At 39.9% G+C, this 25,688-nt stretch overlaps 1 protein-coding gene across 1 annotated transcript in view; it reads left to right on the top strand.

The window, feature by feature from the left end:
• Positions 1-495: 495 nt before the first annotated feature.
• The window catches only part of LOC122806517 (protein MB21D2-like), a 180,867-nt gene continuing 155,674 nt past the window's right edge, over positions 496-25,688 (top strand). Inside the window, exons 1-2 of the mRNA XM_044077018.1 lie at positions 496-937; positions 11,134-11,440. Of these exons, the coding sequence (XP_043932953.1) occupies positions 11,245-11,440 (196 nt within the window). The 5' untranslated portion in view covers positions 496-937; positions 11,134-11,244. The remainder of the gene's footprint in view (positions 938-11,133; positions 11,441-25,688) is intronic.

Here is a 25,688-nt window from a genome sequence, read left to right as displayed (position 1 = left end):
GAAATCTATTTATAAAACAAAAATGCTTCAGAACATGAGAAATACACTTTAAATACTAACAGGTTTTAGAAAACTCACATTAGAGAACTTAAGTTAAAATGCATTTTCAAGTAAAATAAATGTACATCTCTAAGTAATGCTGTTATTTGTTGACCGTAATCCACCATGTTAATAAAAAATCAAAAGTTTTAGGAATAAGTAGCACTTTCATTTGAAATTAGGGCCAGTTGAGAAATTGGGGGCACGAAGACAAATTGGAAAAAAAAGTTTTAAGTTAACACCTATTATTTAAACTGACATGCGTTTCGTGTAGTATACTTTCGATCACATTTCTGAAATTCAGTTTGCAGAAGTCTAAGTCCGTGACTGGAAATATCTATTTTTAATCACGGGAAATGTGCTATTCCAGAAATAAAACAATTAAATCAATGCTGTGTCGAAAAACTATATATCCCAAAATGCTACGAGGAAGACTTCCGGTTTCTAACGGCAGGAGGAGCATAGGGAAGGTGTGTCACATACGACAGAGCAACCTGTTGGAGTGCTGGATGTCAAACCTGAGCCAGCTGATCTTGGGAACAAGTGTGGAGACTAAAGTAGTGGAATTGCATCATGGGGAGGGTTGACCGGAGTTCTGGGAGTGGCGGTGGCTTCTGGGTTGGTAGGCACATTACAAGTGAGGGAAGAAATATTTAGAAATTTTCCTTGTGGATCTCCTTGACAGGAAGCGCCTAATAGCACACCTTTTAGGGGTTAGACTTTATTGATCAGTTTAAAGTGCTTGTGCTGTAGACAGCCTATCTCAAGACGGACTATGTAGTGGGATCGTATGTATGAAAGTAAAGAGCCAGTTTGACTGCTGCTGCGAGGTTTATTGGTGGGATCAGCGTGATTTAAGTTGTGGGAAAAAAGCTGGAAGGCAAAGTGTATTGCAAAGGTAACTAATTTTGATTTAGTGTGTTCGTGCTGTACCTGGTGGTTATTGTACTATGCTGTGGTTTCCTTCTGTGACGTGGCGTTTATCTTATTAATTTACATTGTAATGCCATGGCACAATCTAAGTGAAAAGTAAACAGTGAAGTAATTGGAGACCTTTTTTCATGGAGTGATAGTAAGGTGTAACTGACGTGACAGACACTGAGCTTATACCAGTGTCCTTTTGTATTTTTCCTTTCAAAAGTAAAATAAAAGTCGCGTGTATTAGAAGAACGTTAACGCATATAATCCACTAGGACTGTTAGATTGTTAGTCATTTATATTTGACAGATGTATCACAACAGGTTTGCTGAGACTCCGTGTTTTTTTTTTTTTTTTTCTTATAAGGAAACAGATGCACTTCTTTTTTTTTAAATGGTATTCCTTTTGAAAAAAAATGCGCGTGCTTGAATCGTAATTTATTTTCTACTGTTGTTAAATACTGTACTGCAAAGCTAAAACTGTTCGGGGATTTGGAGTTAATTGCATTTGGTATCAGTCAGCCTATAGGCTGAAAGTCTTTAAAACTGTCTTCCTTGCTTTGCTTAGAAAGGTCAAGCCAACAGCGAGGAGTTGTTGAAAGAATTAATACGGTCCCTTGAGGACATTTAATTAAATTGACACAAGAAGAACAGAGATATGCTGTGTAAGGGTTCCTTTACAGCTGTGATGCAAAATTGTTATTGCTGTTATTCATAGTAGTAGTATAAAAGTCTGTGTTGTAATATGTTTTCATTTTCTGATAACTTTTTTTTTTTCTAAAATAATTGTTGAGCGGTTTAAAAAGTGCAGGAATAGCTGTTTTAGATGGATGTTGGTATTACTTCTACAAAGATTCTCCCTCCTGCATTTCTTTATTTCCCAATACAGGTATGTGTAAAGTTTGGATTGTTTGCAATAACCAGGAGTCATGCAGAGTTAATTGCACACTTATCAACATTTTTGTGACACATGAAATATAACTGCTTTGGTACACACCCAGGTTTATCTAAGTTGTGCATTTTTGCAGTATATTTTTGTAGACAACACAAATGTGAGGGGAAATAAGATGTTTGGCTAAATTTTTGAGTTGCAAATAAGTGGGGAAAAAGCAAGCTGCTTAAGCCTAGTGTATGTAAACTTCCTTTTTTGTTTTTATTATGGATATATTTATGTAGAATTTGTGTTAGGATTTTAAGTTGTTTTCATTTTAATATTGTTTTAGCAAACTTTATTTTCTCTTGTGTTAATGGAGCTTTTTCATCCTGCATTTCCTTTGTAAATAGGCAACACCCAATAGTGTCAAAAAGAGATACCAAAGAGTATTATTAGCAAATGCATGGGCATTGTTGTAGAGTCGTACCTCTGCCTTGTGTAATTGACATGCCAGACACCTGTGATGATGCATGCAAATAACACATTCTTGACTGCCATGCAGATTTGACAGTAACATCATGCATACATTGGTTGTTGATTGACATGTCTGTCAGTCACCCACATAAATTTGTGAGTGTCCAATGAATTAAATGATGCAGGTGTTGTGTAAGTTGTTAGGGATCCCTATCAGATGATCGAAGTATCAAAACTTCGAAATTCATATGGTCAGGACCATACGATCAAAGTTTTGAAACTTCAACAGTTTTGAATGGATATTGAAGTCCAGTGCAGAATGGAAAATTTACCCTTTTCCTCACTATAGTGTGATCTCTGAGTTCATGTATTTATTTTGCAGGGGGGTGGAATTATAGGGCCTTTTCTGTAGCATTAAGTAATTGTAGTGCCTCTTCGAGCCAATGTGCCAAATACCCAATGAGTATTTATGGTGCTGGTGAAGACTTCAACATAAATATTATTCATTATTCAAACACGTCACAGGTGTTGGATGGTGGGCGGAGTTTAGGCAGGAGTTGCTGCTACGCACCCAGGGAGGTACTGTTCTATAACATCAGCAATGTGTGGACATAAAAAACAGTCATCACCGCTACCACCCCCCCTCCCACCTATTAAATTGCTTGTTAGCATACCACTCAACCTCTTAGTAAAAGAACTCTGAACAAAGCCTTTAAATAAGGGGGGAGGGGGACACACAAAAGCCCCAAAATATGGATAAACTTTAAATATTGTTCTGCTAAACTTAGAAAGTTGCTAGAAAAACAGGTTTTGTGGTGGTATGTATTTTCTGGAAGAAATGAAGTCTGAAAACACAAATGCCTGTCATTATCTAGCAACTTAAATCCTTGGTGATTTGCCAGAAAACTACAAATGTTCTCTGCTAGCAGGTTGGCTAAGTCAACAGGATCAGTGTAGGTGATACTGTTAAGTACTAATTTGGAACAAACATGGACTTTGCCATGGAGGTTCTTGACGTAACTGAAGAAGGCATTGTGGTTTACCTTTGTTTCAGAGGATAGTTTTGATTCATAATTGGCTTTGGAGGTTTTCACTAATGATCAAATTTGCTTGTTGAGGCTAAGGAGGGAGATTTTCCAATTTGAAATTTGTTCCTTTTTGCCCTTGGACAACAGTTTCTTTCTTTTGTTGTAAAGCCTGTTGATAGAGGATGTCCACCCAACAGGTTTGTGTTTCCTTGAGCAGGTTTTAGTTCTGTTGGGTATTGCTGAGTCCATACAGTTGTACAGGTGCTTGTATAATGCAGTGGTGTACTGTTCAGCATTATCTGCATCTTCGGAGGGGCGTGGTAGTGTGAAGCTACAGATATCTTCCCTTAGGAGGTTGTAGTCAGCGTTTGAGAAGTTTTTAGTAGGATTACAGCTGGGGGAGTAGGGTGGGATAGAAACTTTCAGGGTTGGGAGGATGGCCTAATGGTTAAGGTGTTTGCCTTACAAGCACAAAGTGCTGGGTTTGAGTCTCACAAGGGATAATTGGCTAGGCTTAAAATGGCTTGCAAGGGCAGTTAGCGTAGTACTAATCTATGAACCTATGAGGAACAGACCAAATATTTGAAACAAAAATCTGGACAGCCGAGAGGTATGCTTGTTAGCAAGGATGTTGTTGTCTTTCGGCTTTTCCCAGTTAGGGGCCACCACAGCGGAACTCCAGTCCGCTAATGATTGGCAGTAGATGTTCACGGTGCCGAGTTGCCAGCTCAATGCCCAACCTTCAACGAAGGCACGCCCATTCACGCAAGTTTTTAGGAACGCCACTCGACCCACGGGGAGGACATGCAGACTCCACACAGAAGGCATCCCCGCACACTAGCTGAGAATTGAACGGGAGAACCTCTTGGTGTGAGGCAACAACGCTACCGGTGCACCACGGCGTTATTTTTGTTAGCAAGGATGATGTTTTTGAATAATAGTTTTGATGGTGGTATGAATATTTTGGCCACAGAATGCTTAAAAATCCAGTTTGAAGACAAAGCTGCTGTTTAGAACAATAAAACTTGGCATACAAGGCAATTGTTTATATTAGAACACACCAGGATGTGTCTTAAGCACTACCACCGGTATGATGTCAGTCAGCCTTAAAACGTCCGAATTCCTGTTTTTAAGAAATTGTTTGTGTGAATTCATGTTGGTCTTGCACTATTTTTAATCTAACTTTTTAATTTTCACCTGGGGGCTTATGCCCCCCTTGCACCCCCTCCCTCAAAAGGACTACATGGCACTTAAAACTGTGTGTGATGGGGGGGTGACAGCCCCCTTGCTAGATGTTTAGCCATCTTTCTCTGACATTGTCAGTAGTGCCAGATATTGGTTTCAATTTTCCCTCCAATATCTTTATTGAATAGTCATATTTTTAATGTCAACAATGAACGCAACCATCAGTAAAAACACGAAATACAAAATTAAAAACATGTAACATGACCTATTTCATATCAAAATAACTATATACAAAAGTGCTAATTGTCTATCGGAGTCATTCCATGTTTCACCTTCATATAAAGTAAAAGTACCATTTATAAAAACAGTAAGCGGTTTAGGTAAAAAGAGAGTTTCAGTTTTTAATTAAAGGAACACTTTTAACTTGGCCCCACTAGGATACTAATCAAGTTTAACACCACCCAGACCTTCTCAAGTTTAACACCACCCAGACCTTCTCGAAATCCAGTGGTGTGTCATAAAGTAAACACAACTTCATATAAAGTAAAAGTACCATTTATAAAAACAGTAAGCGGTTTAGGTAAAAAGAGAGTCTAAGTCTTTAATTAAAGGAACACTTTTTAAACATTTAACTTGGCCCCACTGGGATACTAATCAAGTTAACACCACCCACACCTTCTCGAAATCCAGTAGTGTGTCATAAGTAAACAATCTCCACATACTAAACACATGGAAGTAAATAATTATGCGAACTCTACTGATCTTACTCAGACTAAAAGCTACATTGGTAGATAATTGGGTTGCATTCCCATAACAGCAGTCCAGCATTTCTCTCTCTAGCTGTTGTGATTGTAGTTTGTTTGGACCACCATTCATATACATTAATTTAATGTATTTTATTTATTTGATGTTTGGTAACCAGGAAAGTCTGATTGGGTAGAGATTACCCATTTCCAGCAAAGACCTGGTGAGAAAAGCTCCACATAAAGACAGACAGAGAAGAATAACTTCATAAAAGACAATGAACAATGAGAAATTATATATGAGGAAAAGTAACATAACAAAAAATGTTATAAAATACAGGATTTAGTAGCAAAATGATTCATTCTATTTAGTACTAATTATAGTTGATACAAAGGTTATCCATTGATTAGAGGAAGGAAGGAGAGGAAAAAGTAATAGAATAAGAAACTATAATGGTAGAAAGTACTAGATTGCAAGGTTGTAGAATTATGGTAAACAGTATGAAAGAAACAGGAGTAGAAGGTGGAAGAGTAGGGAGTTTGTACCTACTATTAAGATGTATAACCATAGCACTCAATCTCTTAGAGACAAATCAGTAAGTAATTGGGGTCAGATTTTTAAACATTAGTACAGTCAACTTGAAAAGTTTACAGAATAAGAAATTTTGAATTAACATGTATTTTCTTGAATAAAAATTCTAATTCTTATTTTTTTTTCGTTATTTATTAACTGTAATTAACCACCTTTTTTCTTAGGAGAGATTAGGAGGGAGAGACCAAAAATTGCTGTAGGTTTGTGAGAATGTAATAGAACTCCATGTCGTCTTCAGCCAAGTGTCTTTTTTTAACCTTATTAAAAAAAAAAAAACGGACAAGTGCAATCACACAGTTGCCAAGCAGAATACACTTGAATATAAACAGTAGTAATCCCATAAGCAATGAAAAAGAAAGAAACCCTATTTTAACTGCATAATAGTAGTATTGTGTGGAGGGGTAGGAGTTTGAGGTTTACTTGCTCTGGTATGAGTGTTTTTAATATCAGTCCTCACCCTTTGGATCAAGCATGACCATTCAGTGACGTTTCTTGGCGTAGCTCACTTCCCCAAGGCAATATACCTATAGCAGGTAACACCAGAAATATGGTTACTCCATAAACTAACACAGGGTTACATATACACTTTCAACAGTAAGTTGTTTTCTAGTACTGTGCATGATTGTGACATTTTAACTGAATTAACAGTGGAGACAGCTGCTTTTGTGCCTTCCCCATTCCTGTATTTGCTGCTAACTTTCTGTAGTAATTTTATTTTCCTTAAAACTTTTTTACACTAGACCTATTACTTTCAAATGCAGTGTATCAAAGAGAGTAGGAAATTATACACTGTGATTGAAATGTGACATGCAAGTGTGGTCACACACACACACACACACACACACACACACACACACACACACACACACACACACACACACACACACAGTGCAATGAAGACTGCATAGTGGCATTACTAGTGTGGTAAAGTAAAACAAACATTGCATCAGCAAAGTGTTGATAATAAGGAACTGCATTGGGTAAACAAGTGAATTAAATGGCATTATGCCATTCTGGACTGTAGCTTAGCAGGCTGTAGTCCTGCATTCGTAATAGAATTCAACAGGCAAAAACAAAAATTGTCTAAATGGGGCAGTCTAGTGATGTGAGAAAGAGGTGATGCTGTTTGGCAGACTGAAATGTAGAGGTTTTGCTAGTCGTAGAACTTCATTGATTGGGTTTGTTATGAAGTAGCCTGTGGACTAGTGGTTCACATCCTTCAGTAAAAGTAGCAGCTAGAAGTCTGTTTTTATCAGAAGGCAGTTTGGTATTAAATTTGGTGGTAGTATTTGTTTCTTAGTTACTGGTGAGCAGAAGGGCAAGGTTGTATGAGTTTAGCAGCTAGTTATGTGTGGAGAACATTGCTTATCCCTCAATTTGGGCTCGCCTGTCAAAAAAGTTGAAGTGCACTGGCTCATTTGCCTCCATGCAGAAACTGGAATGTGTGTAGCAAGCTGCAGTTCTTTGAATTTTGTACTTTCGTGAAACAGACTTACAGAAACATTTTATCCGAAGCAAAAGTTTAAACTGTTTTAGTAAGATGCATAGGTTCATAGGTAGGTACTAGGCTATCTGCCTGAGGGCATTTATAACCCTAGCCAGAGTGTGTCAGCTTTCGCCACCCCATTGATTAATTAACTGAGCCTCTGTCAAGAAGAGCCAATGAAGTGATCCCAGGGGTGTATTTTCTGTTACTCATCCATTCGTCAAGGTTTCTCTTGAAGAGTGTTAGTGAGGGGCTCTGCTTAATGTATTTAGGAATTTTGTTCCAAAGCATGGGGGGAGTCTCTGTGACAGGAATCTATTCCTCCAGCATGTTCTATTTATTGTTGTGGCGAGGTTTAGCACACTAGAACGCGTGGCTCGCACTGACTTTACTTTAGGTGGAGCATGTCCATCAAATCTGAGTTGGACATGGCTTTGTAAGTTAGACAGAGATCACTTTTGAGTACGCGATATGCGACTGAGGACAGTTGCAGTTTTTCCAGTCAGGCTGCATAGGGCATATCTTTGAGGCCAGTAATCCTCTTGGTGAGTTACTTTTCTGGTCTTTCCAGCTGTTGGAAGTGTCTTGTGAGGTACATCCCAAATGGGGCATTGTACTCTATGATGGATCTGATGAGTGACGAGTAGAGGGGCACTATAACCTTTTCATTTCTAGATGCGAACCTTTTAGTAATTAGATCGGCTATATAGAAGGATTAACTGTTTTGGCAATATGATTGTCAAAGGAGAGATTACTATCTACCTGGGTCCTCAGATCTCTTATTACCTCTTCTGTATTAAGGGGGGGCTGCCACCTATGCGGTAATTCATGGGTGTTTTGTTTTTCCCAAATGGGATGACTATGCATTTTTTGGCATTTAGCTTGAGACCATGACTTTGACACCAGGTGTCCTTCTCAGTAAGGCCCTTTTGGAGAATGTCCGTGTCAGCCGGAGAGTCAGTTATGGCTCCCAGTTTGCAGTCATCGGCGAACTTGGTTAGCCATAGTCCTCCTGTGTTTGCCTGTACTTCTGAGAAGTATATGCCAAACAGTAGGGGACCCAGGACCGAGCCTTGTGGGCCACCACTTGTGACTGGTTTAGAGTCGGACCTGGAGCCCACTATTCGTACCGTGTGAGTTCCGTCTGTAAGCCAGTTGGCAACCTATCTCGTGACATAGGGGTTTATGTTCAGGCTGGTGAGTTTTTCTATAATTCCCAAGGTGGGGAATGGTGTCAAAAGCCTTGGCGAGGTCAAGGTAGGCTGTGTGAACTACCTTCCCCTCATCTATGGCCTTGGTGACTGTCTCGAAGAAGTCAACCAGGTTTAGTAGGCATGATCTGCCCTTAACAATGCCGAACTGGGTCGAGTCAAGTGTTTGGAGGCTCCCAATGTCTTTGTTAATGAGTTCCATGATGATGATGCGCTACATAGCCTTGCAGACCAGGCTAGTCAGGCTTATGGAGCGATAGTTACCAGGGTCAGTTGTGGCCCCTCCTTTGTGGAGTGGAATAACTGCTGCTGTGCGCCATTCTATGGACACGTAGCCTGTGGAGAGGCTGAGTTTGAACAGTGTGTTTAGGTGGGGGGTTATTTCATTCTGTAGTTCGTGCAAGACGCAGCCTGGAACACCATTTGGCCCCATTGATGCTGTGCTTTTGGCTTTTGAAAGGGCAGTTTTCACCTGTGTGCATCTGTGATTTCTGGGACACTACACTTTTCCTGTATTGTTGTGAGCCCGTTTGGGCGAGAGAGGGGGGTGAAGTTTGCACTGAATCTATCTGCCAGGATGTTGGCAATATCAGTGGGTACAGTATATTTTGTGCTATTTTGCACTAGCTCCGAGCATATCTGTGAGTTGCCATTTAGATTCTTGACATAGCTAAAGAAGGCTTTGTGGTTATCTTTCGAATCCTGGCTATTTTTCTTTCAAAGTTAGCCTTGGAGGATTTTATGAGGGACCTTCGTTTCTTACTGATACTGATCAGGGATGTCTTTTTTTTCTTGGGATTTGCTTTTTTTTCTGAACTAGTTTTCTCCTTCTATTGTATAGCCTGTTTATGGCAGGGGTCCACCAGACTGGTTTCCTTCTCTTAGAAGAGTGAGTGTTGGTTTTGCTAGGAATGGCACGATCTATGCATCCTTGTAGGTACTCAGAGTGCATTTGTAAAGGTTCCTGCATCTTGAACACTGTTATCCTTTAGCGTGGGGGCTGTGAAACTTACCACCTATGTCTTAAGTAAGGTGACGTTTGCTATAGAAAAGCTTTTCACTGTGGTTTCCTTGGTTGGAGGTGGTGGTGTGGTGTGGACATCCAGAGTAATTAGTTTATGGTCTGTTCTAACCACTGACGGGTTGACCTCTGGTGTGGAACACCTGTCGCCCATGTTTGTGATGACCAGGACCAATATCTTTTCACCTATTGTGGGGGAGTTTACCAGCTGATCCAGGGCATTTGAGTTGATAAATTCCAGGAAGCGCTGGACCTGGGAATTTGTACTTGAGTAGTTTTCCCTGTTAAGGGTAGGGTAATTGAAATCACCCATTATCAGGGTGTTCGGTAGGACCTTCATGTTTTCCAGTGTCTCCAGAAAGGCGGAGTGGTGGTCTTGGGTCATGGAGGGTGTAGCAGTCCACAATTTGCATTGCAGATTTGGCTGATGTTAGTTGCACATGGATGATGTCAGAGGTATCATGCTGCGCCACTAACCTGGAGGTGTAGGTATCCTTGATGAATATGGATACACCCCCTCCTTTTTATGTTTTGGTCCATGTTCTGTGTCTGAAAATGTGTCGTATGAGTTGTAGCCCGGTAGTGCTGGGGTGCTCTTTGGAGCCTTGAACCAGGTTTCAGTTACTGCACAGATGTCGACGTTCTCCAACTCCTGGCGTTGAGTAGCATAACCCTCATTTTTTATTTGTGCTGTTTACGTAGGTGGGTTTGACTTGAGCCTTGCCTAAAAAAGGCACTATGGGGGCAGCAAGAGCCTTGGTCAGTATTCGAAAGCCTAGGGATGACAGGTGCAAGTCGTCTCTTGCGAAGCAACGAGACTTGTCGAGCATGTTGTCCCAGGCTGACAGACACTGGATCCCCTTTGAATGACACCAGAAGCTTAGCCAATTGTTGAAATTGATAATTTTTTCTTTGTACTGCAGTAGCATTCTTGGTGAGGGCAGGATGCTAGTCAGGGTCATACCTGCCTGGGCTACATGATCAGAGAGCTCTTCCATGTCTCTTTTCATGTAGTCCAGGGAGGTACATCTCAGGTCATTCACACCAACATGAACAATGACAGAGTCATATTTGTGCTTGTTCTGGAGTGACCTGAGTGCTTGTGTTATGTGGCAGCGTCTGGCTCCTGACAGGCAGCTAACAATGACCTTCTCCTTGTCCAGCTTAGTGAGTGGGACGTCAGTGAGCCTAACTATAGAGTCGCCTATTACTAGTGTGTTAGGTATGTTATTTCATAGTCTTACTAAGCCAGTAGGTTACTTCTGTCAGCGTTAATTTACTTAGATTTTTCTTTTTTGGAGTTCTGCCAGGCAAATTTAATCAAGAGTTAACTTTTTGTCAACCTGATTAGCAAGTGTAGTAGGCAGTAGACAACCCTCAAAATATATGTTTTAAGTCTAAATGTGCGGAATTTTACTACTCATGATCACAGTAACTTGTCAGAAATTGGTTCTTTAAAACTGTGTGTGCAAAAATAAGTAACTAAATTAAAAAGGTCTGTTAGGTTTCTTGGTATGCATATTTAAAATTTTTAATTTTATTTTTTTTTCGTTTCTCCCTGAGGTGAACAAGTTGTACAGGATCTGGTGGAAGAGTCCAGTCCGAGTAGGAGATTTTGTACTTTTGCTATGATGCTAGTGACTTTTTTCTGACGAGGAGGAAGAAAGCATCATCATGGCATCTTCATCAGTGGCAAATTGTAAGCCAGCTGCAGCCAAACCTCTCACTGATCTAGATTTTCGCTCTGGGGCTCGGATTGAGGAGTTGAACAAGCTTATCCAGGAGTTTGGGAAACATGAAATGAGAGAGTATGATGACCAGAGAGCCCTTGAGGTCCACACTGCCAAAGATTTCATTTTTTCCATGCTTGGTAAGAATTTTTTTTAAATAATGGTAGGTACTGACCTCCTTTTAGTATTTAAAAAAAAAAGTAACCTTGTCAGAAACTCAAGAGCCACAATTTCCCAGAATCCTCTTATCCGCATACCTAATATTTTGCTTGCTTATTTATCATGCAGTTTAAATGTGCATTTTTTTCTGTTTTTCTTTTTTATGTGCTGCTGGTGTGACATGTCTTCTTTCACACAGTTCAAAAATCTGCTTTCTCTCTACTAAGTATTTTATTCAAAAGGGTTAGTGCTAAACTGAGAGTTCATTTTTTATTCTGGGAATTAAGAGCCTTTCCGTTTAATACAGATTTTTGTCTGCTAAGAACTGTAAGTTTTGGAGTGAGCACTTGTATAAAAAGTAGATCCATAAATCTTGGAAGTAGATTTTTTTTATGTTTTGTCTTTTGTGCGCAGTGGTTGAGCTGTAAATGTAGATTTGTTAGTGTTTTATCCTTGTGCACAGTGGTCGAGCTGTAACTCTGATAAGTCAGACCTCCGCATTCATTTGGTGGGGGCTATTGGAAGTTTTCTACCTTGATAGTGGGACATGTAAGGCTCTTTCATTTCGCTTTATAATACAGCGTAATGTAGACATTTTCGGCTTGGAATGTGCCACTTTTGCTGGCATGGCTAAAATAGTTTGTCTTTCTGTAGATCATAGGAGTAGCTGTGTAAGATGGTTTAACTTTTGTAATTGTGACTTGACTGCATTTTAGATTTTTTTCCACCTGTTTGACACTGGTTATTTGATTTCTTTGGATCTTTATTATGCAATAATATGTGTTGTAATTTTTGAAGAATATAGAGTAGTTCTTTTTAAGTCACGTGATTCTATGAAGCCAGTTATCAGTCACCAGTTGGATTGTGCCCTTGCCTTTGTTATATTACATACTACTGCTGCTATTTGGGTTTATATTTCAGTACAACATGAGAGTGGTGCTGTAATCCCACTCCTGAATGATGCTGTCTTTTTCTATTTAAACGTTTAAACAGAAATACGATCTGCCACATTTGCTGGTAGTATAGGCAGGAGAGCAGAGATCCCATGAGAGTTATTATGCAAAAAACAGAACACCTTAGTTTCTGCATTCACTCTGAGTACCAGTGTGGCACTTGATGGTGAAGTCTGGGCTTGTGACAGTACGGAGTGAGAAATGATAATGTAAAGAGTATTCATGAGATTTTAAAATAATTTATATTGTAGTCTTGGGAGTTTCTATTTATGTTACTTATTCTTTGTTAATTTATGTCTTTTTAAGGGAAATCAGAGGTGATATTTTTACTACTAGAGGAAATCTGGCCAATGAACTGGAGAACTTCCCCTGTTCTTTTTGAGAGGCTGGGTCATAAGGATGCTTCCAGAAGGGGATGTGGGATGATACAGGAGGAGAGTGCAGATTGCGGTGAGAGAAAAAAAAGAAATGTATGAAGTTACTAAAAGAGAAGGTGAAATTATTGTCAATGCAGGCAGTCTAGGTAATACTGTGTTAAAGCAAATGATTAATGAGAAGGAGGATGAGGCAGTACAGTGGTTGCAGAAAATACAGTGTGTGAATGACAGTTGTGGCTCGTGCTTTTGGACTGCAGCCCCCCCCCCGAAAATAAAAACAAAACTAAAGAAAAAACTAAAATAAAAAAAAAATGCATATCCCGGACTGCTGGTGAACGCGTCCGGATTAGGAAGATAGCATTGTCTGTGTGTCTGTAATGCCCCAGTAGCTAGAAAGAATTCTGGAAATATACTTAGTAGCTAGACTCAAACCCTGTACCTTGAGAGTAGGTAGCAAGAGCTTGAAATCCTCACCCACCACCACCTGTGAAATTTTTGCCTAATATTTTTGTTCTGTTCCTCATAAAATCTGTGTTTTTTTTCTGGATTTTGAATTCACTAAATGATGACAGGCATTTGAATTTCAGACTTCATATTCTTCAGAAAGTACATGGCAACACAAAACCGTTTATTCTTGCAATTTTCTGTTTATAAGATCAGTATTTGAAATTTGTCCCTATGCTTGGTGCAGTGTTCCCCCATTATTGGCTTTGTCCAGGTTTTTTGTGCTAACAGGTTGAGAGCTACGGTGAGAACTGAATTCACTGAATATGTTTGGGGGCTGTGTTTCCCCATTATTGGCTTTGTCTAGGTGTTTGAGAGCTATGGTGAGAACTGAACTCACTAAATTATAGCCATTTAAGTTTCAGTCTACCTGTCTTGCAAGAAATGGCTGATTTGGCATAGTGGTAGTTGCTCTGACTGTAGTGCACAGGGTCCTGGGTTCAAGACTTGGCAGTGAAATGCATGGTGGTAACACAGCATTTTCTTCTAGCAACTTTCCAAAATTATACAAGCAATGTTTAAAATGTGTCCCTAGTTTTGGGGCTTTTGCCTCCCCCAATACATAAGTTCATAGGTTGGTACTGGGCTCTCTGCCCGAAGGCATATATTAGCCCAGCCGCGTTGTGCAGTATTCACCGCCCTGCCACTGGCCAGATGTATTTTCTTTGAATGTGGGTTTCGATGCTGTGTGGGTTTCAATGCTGTTTCAATGAATGTGAGTTTCAAGGGCAGAGAAAAACTGCATTGCTTTGTTTAGGAGATGTCTGTTAGTGTTTGTAATGTAAAATGTAAAATACTTTTAAATGAAATCCAAATAATTGTAGAAGTAAATCAGTTTGCACATGGGGCAAAATAGCCAAGTAATGGGACATTGGAATAGCTGCAGGGGGTGGCCTCGTTTGACCATGATTTTGTGAGGTGGGGGGGTGGCAAACTCAGCCCCGGCTGAACTATACCTCTCAACTGTCCAGATTTTTGCAAAAATGAATATTTTTGCTTCTTATTTTTGGTTTGTTTCTAATAACATTTGTGGTTTTCTGGCAAATCATTTAGGAATGAAGTCAGTAAATAATGACAGACATTGAGTTTCAGACTTCATACTCTTCAGAAAAATGTGTGCTAAAGCAAGACCTGTTTTGTCAACTGTCAAAGTTTATAGAAGAGCAATTTTTAGTGCTGTTTGAATGTTCCCCCAATATATTTGGCCTTGTCCTGATTTCCTGCATTGAGGTTGAGAGGTATGAGCAAATAAATCGCTTTATAGAATTGGGTATATCCAAACCTCTCAACTGTCTCTGATTTTGGCTCAAAATGTTGCTCTCCCCTAATAATCCCTCCGCAAAATGGCAAATTTGGAAGAAACCGGGGAGGGTTTACAATTAATAAATAACTGTAATTATCAGAGTAATAGATTACTTTAATGCATGTAGATTCTCTTATTTTGTCAACTGCTCAAGTTAACAGTACTAATATTAAAAAAGTGTCCCTTCTTTGACAGGTTCCCAGCTGTAGTGTGGCTGTTTTATATTTTTGCATCGCATTTTTGGTCCATTTTTCATAAAATTGTGATTTTCTGGCAAATTAGTGGCAAATCATTAAAGATTGAAGTTGGAAAATAATGACAGACATTTGAGTTTTAAGATTTCATATCCTTCAGAAAATTCATACTAATAAAATACCTACTATTCTATTATCTTTCTAAGTTTATAAGATTAAAATTAATATTTAAAAATTGTCCTTATTTTTGGGCCTTTGTCCCACTTCTATTTATGGCTTTGTCCAGATTTCTTGCTCTGAGGTTGAGAGGTATGACAATTGTCAGTGCCATCACCGTTAGCCAGAGACATTTCAAATTGTGACATACTTGTTGCACCCCACTCTCCCACATAGTGACTCTGGATGTGTCCAAGCAAGACAGGGAGCAGTTATGCAGTGTAAGTGTGCAGAGTATCCCCCCAGACACAAGTACTACAGTAGCTTTTCATCTGTCCTTAATTTTTACAGAATGTTCTGGTTTTCTGTCATATTTTTATACTGTCAATTTAAGCTTCTTCTTATTCAGAATATGCATGTTGTTGCAGTGCCTGTTGCCCTGCGTTTAAGTAGCAATGCTTTAATGACCGTCAGGTACTCTTGTTTGACTGTAAGATGCAAGTAAGCTTTAATAAGCATACTGTTAAAGAATTATTAACATTGAAAGCTTTTTTATTGTTGCCATGCAGAGAATATTTACATAACTAGATTGCGTATAAGCCTTGGGTACTGAAATACATATGACAGTATTTGTAATAAAGGACATGATTACAGTATTTTCAGAAACTCATTACATTTGTTGGAGATTTGCAGTAATCTTTGCAGGCTTTACCCATAACATGTGTGGTCCATAACCTGTGTAGGAATCCTTTAAGCAATTTATCTTGAGCTTGTTTCTTGTTTGCTGTTCATTTTTTACTTTGATTATGTTTTCCCCATGAAATAAGTAAATTGTTGTTGTCAGGCAGCAGGTCTTTTTGGATAAGAAACATTTTTACAAGTGGGGGTATCACAGAGATTGCTACATTCATCGTTTTACTAGGTACTTTTATAAAGCTGAATATAAATTATAATTAGAACTGCAGTGCAAGGAGAAGTGGTTTGAATTCAGTGCTGCTTGTTTTTTTATATTTGATTTTGCCTGGCATTCCAGTAATGCATTTAAAAAGTAATTTATTTTTTCATGCCTCGCAACATTTTTGTTTCCATGTAGATAGTAAGTAAGATGTCATGTAGCCAATGCATTGAAATATTTTTTTCTTCTACACTTCATTTTGTTTTGATTGGACTCTCATAATGATGGTTTGGCACCCAGGGCAGCGTATTTAATTAAAGTCCCAGTTTTTACAGTTTTTAGCATAGTTTCACCCCCTTCTAGTTGACTTCACCCCTTCCCATTGGCCCCCATCAGTTCAGCTGTGTCTTGCAGCCCCCCTTTGATTTGAAGCCACTAGCTGCCACTGGTGAATGACATTGTATGTGGAAGGCTTACTAGATGCATTGTATGAGGAAAAACCTGGAGCCATGTGCATGCTGAAGAACTGATTTGGCTGTGGATTATATAAAGACTGACAAAAGAGATGAGAAATTAACTTCTGCCTCTGTGGCTGCTGCAAATGTAAGTGGGACTATTTCAAAAGAAATTAAAACACCTAATGCTTCTTTGGGACAAACGAAAGATTGAGACTAAACCGGGCAGTGCTGTTGACAGGTACTTTGAGATTATGTGCTCCTTGGGATTAAAACCAGAGGAAAGTGTTTATACATATTGGCCAGGAAAGTTTACTGTGACCGAACATTTGAGAGCATGGGCACTCAGGAAAATTTTCTAGTGAATTTTTCTAAGAAATTAAATTAATTTTGTGAGCCATGAAAAAAAGTTCATAGTAAGGTATTCAAATAGAATGTTTACACTTTTAATGAAACCTAGAACAAGTGATATTACTAAAAATGAAGTAAGATTTTCTGATAAATATTAAGAAATATGTGAAGTGAAAACATGCTGCATGAGTGCAAATTGTGTAATGGGGCTTGGGATGTAACTGTTTAGCCAGCAATGATGGAAAAAGCTGTTATTTATCTGGTGTTGTAATTTAAAAAAATGAATGCTTAAATAGTGGGTCCAGCTGAAAACATTTTTTTAATTGTGAGTTTAATGAGTATTTAAACAGGGAGTGTCCTTGGCAAATATGCTATCAGTGTGGTGAAACAGTATATGATAGAAGTGATATACAGATTGTGTTGGAATTTATCATTTTTGGTTTGATTATGATAAAAAATTATGAAAATTAAAACGAACAATGAGATGCAAAATGCTAATATAGATGATGATCCAGCTGAAGTAAATGAAGTGGAAGAACATAAAAATACTAATTGTAATATTGATCAAAATGTGTATGAAACCTCTAATGAGGAAGAAGAAATGGAGGAATTGTATGGGGGAGGGGTACATTTAGAAAAAAAAGTTAAAAAGAAAATTGCAGAAAAAAAGCTGCAAAGAAAGGAACGGTTAAATAAGTTTAGATATTAATGGTCTAATAAATGAAAAAATATTGGGTTAGATACTAGGTTATAATGTGAGATACCAAAGAAGTGCAGTTATGAGGTGAAGTATGGTGGAGTTTTGGTGAAGATGTGGGATCAGGGATAGCTGTATTATTGAGAAGACTGTTAATATATTAGGTATAATTGTTATATCTTGATAGGTGTTTACTTTTTGACATCTAAGACTGGGATAAGATTTGGAGGTTATTTTTATGTTTGTTTCTACTGCATGACAAAGGAAGGATTTATCTGAGGAGCTGACACATTTTGTTATTTATAGGCATTCTATATAATTGCAGGTTTTTTTAATTGTAATTTGAGGAAAAAAGTAAGATAAAGACATTTACATATGTAGAAGCAGGACTAATAATGGGATTTTGAAGATTGGGAACAGTTTGTTTTATCCTTTTGGATTAAAGGAAATGGAGTTTACTCAAACTGTTTCTCTGATCACCCTGCAGTAAATGCAGAAGTAACAAACGAGGATAGATATTGGAGGAAAACAGGGTAGCAAGAAACCTGGGGGATTAGAGAAACCATGAAAGTCTAGAAAAGGAACCTGGAAATTGTATAAGTAGAAATGTGAAAGGGTAACAAAAGAAGGAAATGTATACAAGAGGAATATGAAAAAAAAAATCTTGCATAATCTGAGATAGTTGCTGAAGAAGTGTCGCCATATTTGAGAAAAGCAGAATGGAAAATTTAAAGGAAAAGAAATGGAAGAAAATATGTAGTACAGAAGACAGGAAATAGTGGAATCTTGTGGTTATAATGGTAATAATAGGTTCATAGGTAGGTACTAGGCTATCTGCCCGAGGGCATTTATAAGCCTAGACAGTGTGTCTGCTTTCGCCGCTCCATTGATTAGTTAACTGATCCTCTGTCAAGCAGAGCCAATGAAGTGATCCCAGGGGTGTATTTTCTGTTACCCATCCACTCGTCAAGGTTCCTCTTGAGTGTTAGTGAGGGGCTCTGCCTGATGTAATTTGGAAATTTGTTCCAAAGCATGGGGAGTCTCTGTGACAGGAATCTAGCCCTCCAGCATGTTCTATTTATTGTCGTGGCGAGGTTTAGCTCACTAGAGCGCGTGGTTCACAGTGACTTGGATTTCCTTAGGAGGAGCATGTCCATCATTTCTGAGTTGGACATGGCTTTGTAAGTCAGGCAGAGATCACCCCTGAGTAAGAGATATGCCACTGAGTACAGCTGGAGTTTTTTCAGTCGTGCTGCATAGGACATATGTTTGAGACCAGTAATTCTCTTGGTGAGGTACTTTTGTGGCCTTTCCAGCTGTTGGAAGTGTCTTGTGAGGTACATCCCAAATGGGGCATTGTACTCTATGATGGGTCTAATGAGTGATGAGTAGATGGGGCACTATAACCTCTTTATTTCTAGATGTGAACCTTTTAGTAATTAGATGGGCCACATAGAAGGATTTCCCAACTACTTTGGCAATTACTATCTACCTGGGTCCCCAGATCTCTTATTACCTCTTCTGTATTAAGGGGGCTGCTGCTTATGTTGTAATTTTTTCCCAAACGGGATGACTATGCATTTTTTGGCATTTAGCTTGAGGCCATGACTTTGACACCAGGTGTCCTTCTCAGTAAGGCCCTTTTTGGAGGATGTCCGTGTCAGCCGGAGAGTCAGTTATGGCTCCCAGTTTACAGTCATCAGTGAACTTGGTTAACCATAGTCCTCCTGTGTTTGCCTGTACTTCTGAGAAGTATATGCCGAACAGTAGGGGTCCCAGGACCGAGCCTTGTGGGACACCACTTGTGACTGGTTTAGACCCTCTGGCAGATAGCCTAGGACCTGGAGCCTGCTATTCTTACCATGTGAGTTCTGTCTATAAGAAAGCTGGCAACCCATCTCGTGATGTAGGGGTTTATGTTCAGGCTGGTGAGTTTTTCTGTAATACCAGAGTGGGGAATGGTGTATCAAACCTTGGTGAGGTCAGGGTAGGCTGTGTGAACCACCTTTCCCTCGTCTATGGCCTTGGTGACTGTCTCAAAGTCAACCAGGTTTAGTGGGCATGATCTGCCCTTAACAAAGCCGAACTGGGTCAGGTCAAGTGTTTGGAGGTTCCCAATGTCTTTGTTAATGAGTTCCATGATGATGCTCTCCATAGCCTTGCAGACCAGGTTAGTCAGGCTTATGGGGCGATAGTTACCATGGTCAGTTGTGGCCCCTCCTTTGTGGAGAGGAATAACCGTTGTTGTGCGCCATTCTATGGGCACAGCCTGTGGAGAGGCTGAGGTTGAACAGCGTGTTTAGATGGGGGGGTTAGTTTGTTCTGTAGTTCATGCAAGACGCAGCCTGGGACACCATCTGGTCCCATTGGTGCTGTGTTTTTGGCTTTTGAAAGGGCTGTTTTCATCTGTGCGTCTGTGATTTTTGGGACACTACACTTTTCCAGTATTGTTGTGGGCCCTTTTGGAGGTGAGAGGGGGGTGAAAAATTTTGCACTGAATCTGTCTGCCAGGATGTTGGCAATATCAATAGGTTCAGTATATTTTGTGCTATTTTGCACTAGTTCAGTGCATGTCTACGAGTTGCCCCTTAGATTCTTAACATAGCTAAAGAAGGCTTTGTGGTTCTCTTTTGAATCCTTGGCTATTTTTCTTTCGAAGTTAGCCTTGGATGATTTCATGAGGGACCTCCGTTTCTTACTGATACTGATCAGGGATGTCTTTCCTTCTTGGGGTTTGTTTTTTTTTTTTTTTCTGAACTAGTTTCCTCCTTCTATTGTATAGCCTGTTTATTGCAGGGGTCCACCAAACTGGTTTCCTTCTCTTAGAGGAGTGAGTCTTGGTTTTGCTAGGGATGGCACGATCCATACATCCTTGTAGGTGCTCATAGGTTCCTGCATCTTGGGCAGTGTTATCCTTTAGTGTGGGTGCTGTGAAACTTGCCACCTCTGTCTTAAGTAAGGTGAAGTTTGCTTTAGTTTTACTGTGGTTTCTTTAGTTGTGGGTGGTGTTTGGGGTGTGGACATCCAGAGTGACTAGTTTATGGTCAGATCTAACCAATGACAGGTTGACCTCCAGTGTGGAACACCTGTCACCATATTGGTGATGACCAGGTCTGATATGTTTTCACCTCTGGAAAGGGAGTTTACCAGCTGATCCAGGGCGTTTGAGTTGATGAATTCCAGGAAGCGCTGGGCCTGGGAATTTGTACTAGAGTAGAAATTGCCCATTATCAGGATGTTTGGTAGGACCTTCATGTTTTTCAGTGTCTCCAGAAAGGTGGAGTGTTGGTCCTGGGTCATGGAGGGTGATCTGTAGCAGGCCACAATTTGCATTGCAGATATGCCCGATGTTAGTTGCACATGGATGATCTCAGAGGTGTCATGCTGTGCCACTAACCTGGAGGTGTAGGTATCCTTGATGAATATGGATACACCTCCTCTTTTTGTGTATCGGTCCGTGTTCTGTGGCCGAATGTGTGGTATGACTTGTAGCCCGGTAGTGCTGGGGTGCTCTCTGGAGCCTTGAACCAGGTTTCAGTTACTGCACAGATGTCGACATTCTCCATACTGAGGAGTGCTTAGAGCGTGTGCAATTTGAGATTTAAACTCCTGGCGTTGAGTAGCATAACCCTCAGTTTTTTGTTAATTGTGTTGTTTACAGAGGTAGGTTTGACTTTTGAGCCTTGCCTAAAAAGGCACTATGGGGGCAGCAAGAGCCTTGGCCAGTATTCGAAAGCCTAGGGGTGACAGGTCTAAGCCGTCTCTTGCGAAGCAATGTGGCTTGTCGAGCATGTCGTCCCAGGCTGACAGACACTGGATCCCCTTTGAATGACACCAGAAGCTTAGCCAATTGTTAAAATTGTTATTTTTTTCTTTATACTGAGGTATCATTCTTGGTGAGAGCAGGATGCTACTCGGGGTCAGGGTCATACCAGCCTGGTCTACATGATCAGAGAGCTCTTCCATGTCTCTTTTCATGTAGTCCGGGGAGGTGCATTTCAGGTTATTCACACCAACATGAACAATGACAGAGTCATATTTGTACTTGTTCTGGAGTGACCTGAGTGCTTGTGTTTATGTGGTGTATTCTGGCTCCTAACAGGCAGCTATCAGTAACCTTCTGCTTGTCCAGCCTAGTGAGTGGGATGTCAATGTGCCTGACTATAGAGTCACCTATTACTAGTGTGTTGGGTATGTTATTTTGCCTTGAGGGCTGTGATTGTACGCCACACTGATTTTGTGTTTTATGTGTTGTCTGGTTTGTGGCAGTAAGTGCAGGTTGTTTGGGTGTCTGCTTTGGATGTCTCTGATGCTTTTGCAGGTTTTTATTTAGAGCCTCCGAGTATGATTTTGTGTATTTGTATATTTTTTTCCAGTGCTGTTTTAGTAGGTCTGTGTGCGGTTGGAGTTGTGGTGCAAGTGTTAACCTTCTCCTCTTGACTGTCTGTTCCAGTCTTTGGTGGAGACAGCTTAGCTTCCAGTTTTGAACTGTTATTAATAAGAGGTGAAAATTAGAGATTGAAAGAAGAAAGGATGATGGCAAATAAAATTAATGTGAGTGAATTAGGAGATGTTTTAAAGGCCTTAATGAGATTAACTGCACCTAGGCTTGATGGTTTTAGGTTATGAATTTTGCAGGTGAATCATGAAAATTGGGTTTGTAGATGTTATGAATTTTTGGTTAAAGAATGACGTTTAAAGACGAGTGTGTGTTGACATTGACGTTTATATTTAAAAGGTTGAAAGAGATGATGATATCAGGAATTTGGAGACTAATACTAAATACAGATTATATATTTTCAGTATGATAAAGGAGATAAATATGGTATTTTTGAAAAAAGGGGATGCAATAAAAATTTTTATAGTTGTCATAAAAGAGCTAGTGGAAGAGACCAAGGACGAGGTAATAAGCTACATGTGATGAAAAATCCTGTGGTGGAATATGTCCTGATCAAACTTTTAGAAAATGATGGTTTTGGGAATAACATCCTGAAATTGCCTGTGTACAACTTTTCAAAGCTTTTCAACAATCATAGTGGCACTAAATGAGATGGTCGAGTTTAAAAAAATGAAATCAGAAGAGGAGAAAATAGGGGATGTCCTATGAGTAGGTTATTTGCCTTCATGATAAATGTGGTGGTTCTTAAGGCAGAATAGGAAGTATAAGAAGGTATAAGTATGTATAGGGCAATTTGTTAAAATCCTGGTATATTCAGTATATGCAGATGACTTGGTTACTATATATAAAAGGAAATGTTAGATGAAAGAAAAGGTTGAATAAAAGAGGACAGCAATTAAGATGTACTTTTTCCAAACCAGAAGTTAAATTATTAGGTAAGGAAACAAAAAGATTTACGAATATTGGAGTAAGATTTTGGAGGACATTTGAAATATAACGTTTTTGAAAACATTTATGTTGCCTTTTTTTTTTTTTAAAAAGGGTACATCTTTTTTCATAGTTATGTTAGGTAACTTGTTTGTGTATGTGTGTGTGTGTGTGTGTGTGTGTGTATTAGGTAACTTGTTTGTGTATGTGTGTGTATATGTGTGTGTGTGTGTGTGTGTGTGTGTGTGTGTGTGTGATATATATATATATATATATATATATATATATATATATATATATATATATATATATATTATACATACATACACTCACACACATTATATAAAGTATATATTTACTGCTCAATGTCGGAGTTATTTGGATTCTGTTACATACAATCAACTGCATTACTAGCTGAGTTAAGTACAAACTTGCAGTGTTAAAAGATTGTACTGCATTTTATTTCTCTGTGTTTTAATTGTTTCATTGGTCTGTGTGTCTCTGTTTGTTTCATAGAATACTGTGGTCTCTCTGTCTCTGCAGTTAGTGTCCTGCCTGCTCTCCCTGTTCTTGTTCTGGTATTAATCTTGGTGACTTTGGAATTGCCCGCCCCTCCTGTAAATTTGTGTTTGAACACTCCTCATTTGCTCACTCACCGAGTAGAGTGAGATCATATTTTGACTTCAGACACTCCTACCAGTCCCACCTGTTCAGCTCTGTTCCAGCTCTATTACAGTCTAGTGTCACTAGCTCATTCTACCTAATACAGAAAAGAACATTTGTGAAAGGCAAGCCACTTGGGTCCTTAATTTTGAATTATCTTCTGTTTCTCCTTTCTCCCTTTCCACTTTCAAAATGTTTTTTCTAAGCTTATTTCCTGCCTTTCTTGTAACTAGTCTAGTCCAGATAAAGATTTACTGTAACCAGGACTGTTTTGTAAGCTTCTGAGCCCCCCAAAGCCTTTCTGTGTTGGAGGGAAGCCTTCTAGCTTCTCAGTGGGAGTGGTAAGCACTAGGTAGCCGTAAGCACTAGGTAGCCTATCTACCACAAGATCCAGGTACAGATTCTTAGTTTTAGCACTTAAATTTGCTTATTCGTGCTCAGAACTTGTTCAGAACTTGTTGTTAGCACTAAATAAGCTACAAAGTACTACAGCACACAACCATCCTCTTTACCTAGAGGAAAACAGTGTTTGTACTTACTTTCCTTACTTGCTTAGAGAAAAACTGCTCTTAAACTCACTTTCCACACTTGTCTAGAGGAAAGTAGTTTTTTTATTCAGGCATGTCCAAGGGTCGGCTCCCAGTGTTCTCTCCTGTCTGATAATGTAGCAATTGCCTCATGTAAACAGACAGCCCTCTCCCCCTACCACCTAAAACCACAACCTGTGAGAGATGCACTTATCTAGCCAAACTGGAGGTAAAGCTCTCTCTCTAACCAAGACTGAGCTTGACAGTCAAGAGGAGAAGGTAAACACTTGCACCACACCACACTCATCACATAGTCCCACTAAACCTACACCACCAAAATCCACCCATAGAAACACAAAAACATTTGCAGAGGCTCTCTGTAATAATCTGCTCAAGCAGCAGAGACCTCAGAAGCTGAAACACAAGCAACCTCCACCCCCCCCAACACAACCCAAGTGACACATAGCCCACAGACTCAATGTGCCAATAAACCACAGCCCATAAGGCAAACCAACGTACCCAACACACTAGTCATAGGTGACTGTATAGTCAGGCACACTGACGTCCCACTCACCAGGCTAAACAAGCAGAAGGTTACTGTCAGCTGCCTATCGGGTGCCAGGGTCCACCACATAACCCACGCACTCAGGTCACTCCACAACCAGTACAAGTATGACTCTGTCATTGTCCATTTTGGTGTGAACAGCCTGAGACGTACCTCCTTGGACTACATGAAAAGAGACATGGAAGAGCTCCCTGATCTTGTAGCCCAAGCAGGTATGACCCTAGCCCTGAGTAGCATCCTGCCATCACCCAGAATGATACCACAGCACAAGGACAAAATTATTGACTTCAACAATTGGCTAAGCTTCTGGTGTCATTCTAAGGGGATCCAGTATCTGTCTGCCTGGGATGACATGGTCGACAGACAATGATGCTTTGCCAGAGATGGCCTGCACCTGTCGCCCTGGGATTCCGGATACTGGCTAAGGCTCTTGCTGCCCCTATAGTGCCTTTTTTAGGCAAGGTTCAAATGACAAATTCACCATCGTAAGAGGAACAGACAAGCGAAAACTGAGGGTAATGCTACTCAATGATAGAAGTCTAAGTCTCAAAATGCACTCACTCTAGGCACTCCTTAAAATGGAGAGCATCGATATCTGTGCAGTGACTGAGACCTGGTTCAAGGCTCTAGAGATCACCCCTGCCAGGCTACACCAGGCTATAACTCATACCACACTTTTTGACCACCTAACCTGGACCAGAACACCAAAGGTGGAGGTGTGTCCATATTCATTAAGGATATCCACGCCTCCAGGCTAGTTGCGCAGCATAATGCATCTGAGTTATCCAAGTGCAACTAACTCTGGGCAAAATTGCAATCCAAACTGTAGCTTGCTACAGATCCCCCACCATGCCTCAGGATTTCCGCTCCTCTTTTCTTGATATACTAGAAAATATTAGGGTTCAACCAAACGCCCTAATAATGGGCGATTTTCAACTACCCCACCATTAACTGGGAAAACTACTCATGTACCAACTCCTTCACTCAATGCTTTCTTGAATTCATAAATTCCAATGCCCTGGATCAACTTATCCACATCCCCACCAGGGGCAGCAATATCCTACACCTAGTCGTCATCAACATGAGTGACTGGTGTTCCACACCTGAAATCAACGGGTCCCCGTTGGTCAGATCTGACCATAAGCTTATCCCCCTAGATATCCACATCCCGCCACAACCCACCATTAAGGAAACCACAGTAAAACATTTTTCCAAAGCCAACTTCATGCTTCTTAAGACAGAAGTGGCAAACTTCATGACACC

Source organism: Protopterus annectens, chromosome 7.part0 (assembly GCF_019279795.1).
Source record: "Protopterus annectens isolate FY-2018-M chromosome 7.part0, PAN1.0, whole genome shotgun sequence".
Taxonomy (NCBI): Eukaryota; Metazoa; Chordata; order Ceratodontiformes; family Protopteridae; genus Protopterus; species Protopterus annectens.
The sequence above is the reverse complement of the archived record's forward strand: the minus strand, read 5'-3'. Positions and strand labels throughout refer to the sequence as shown.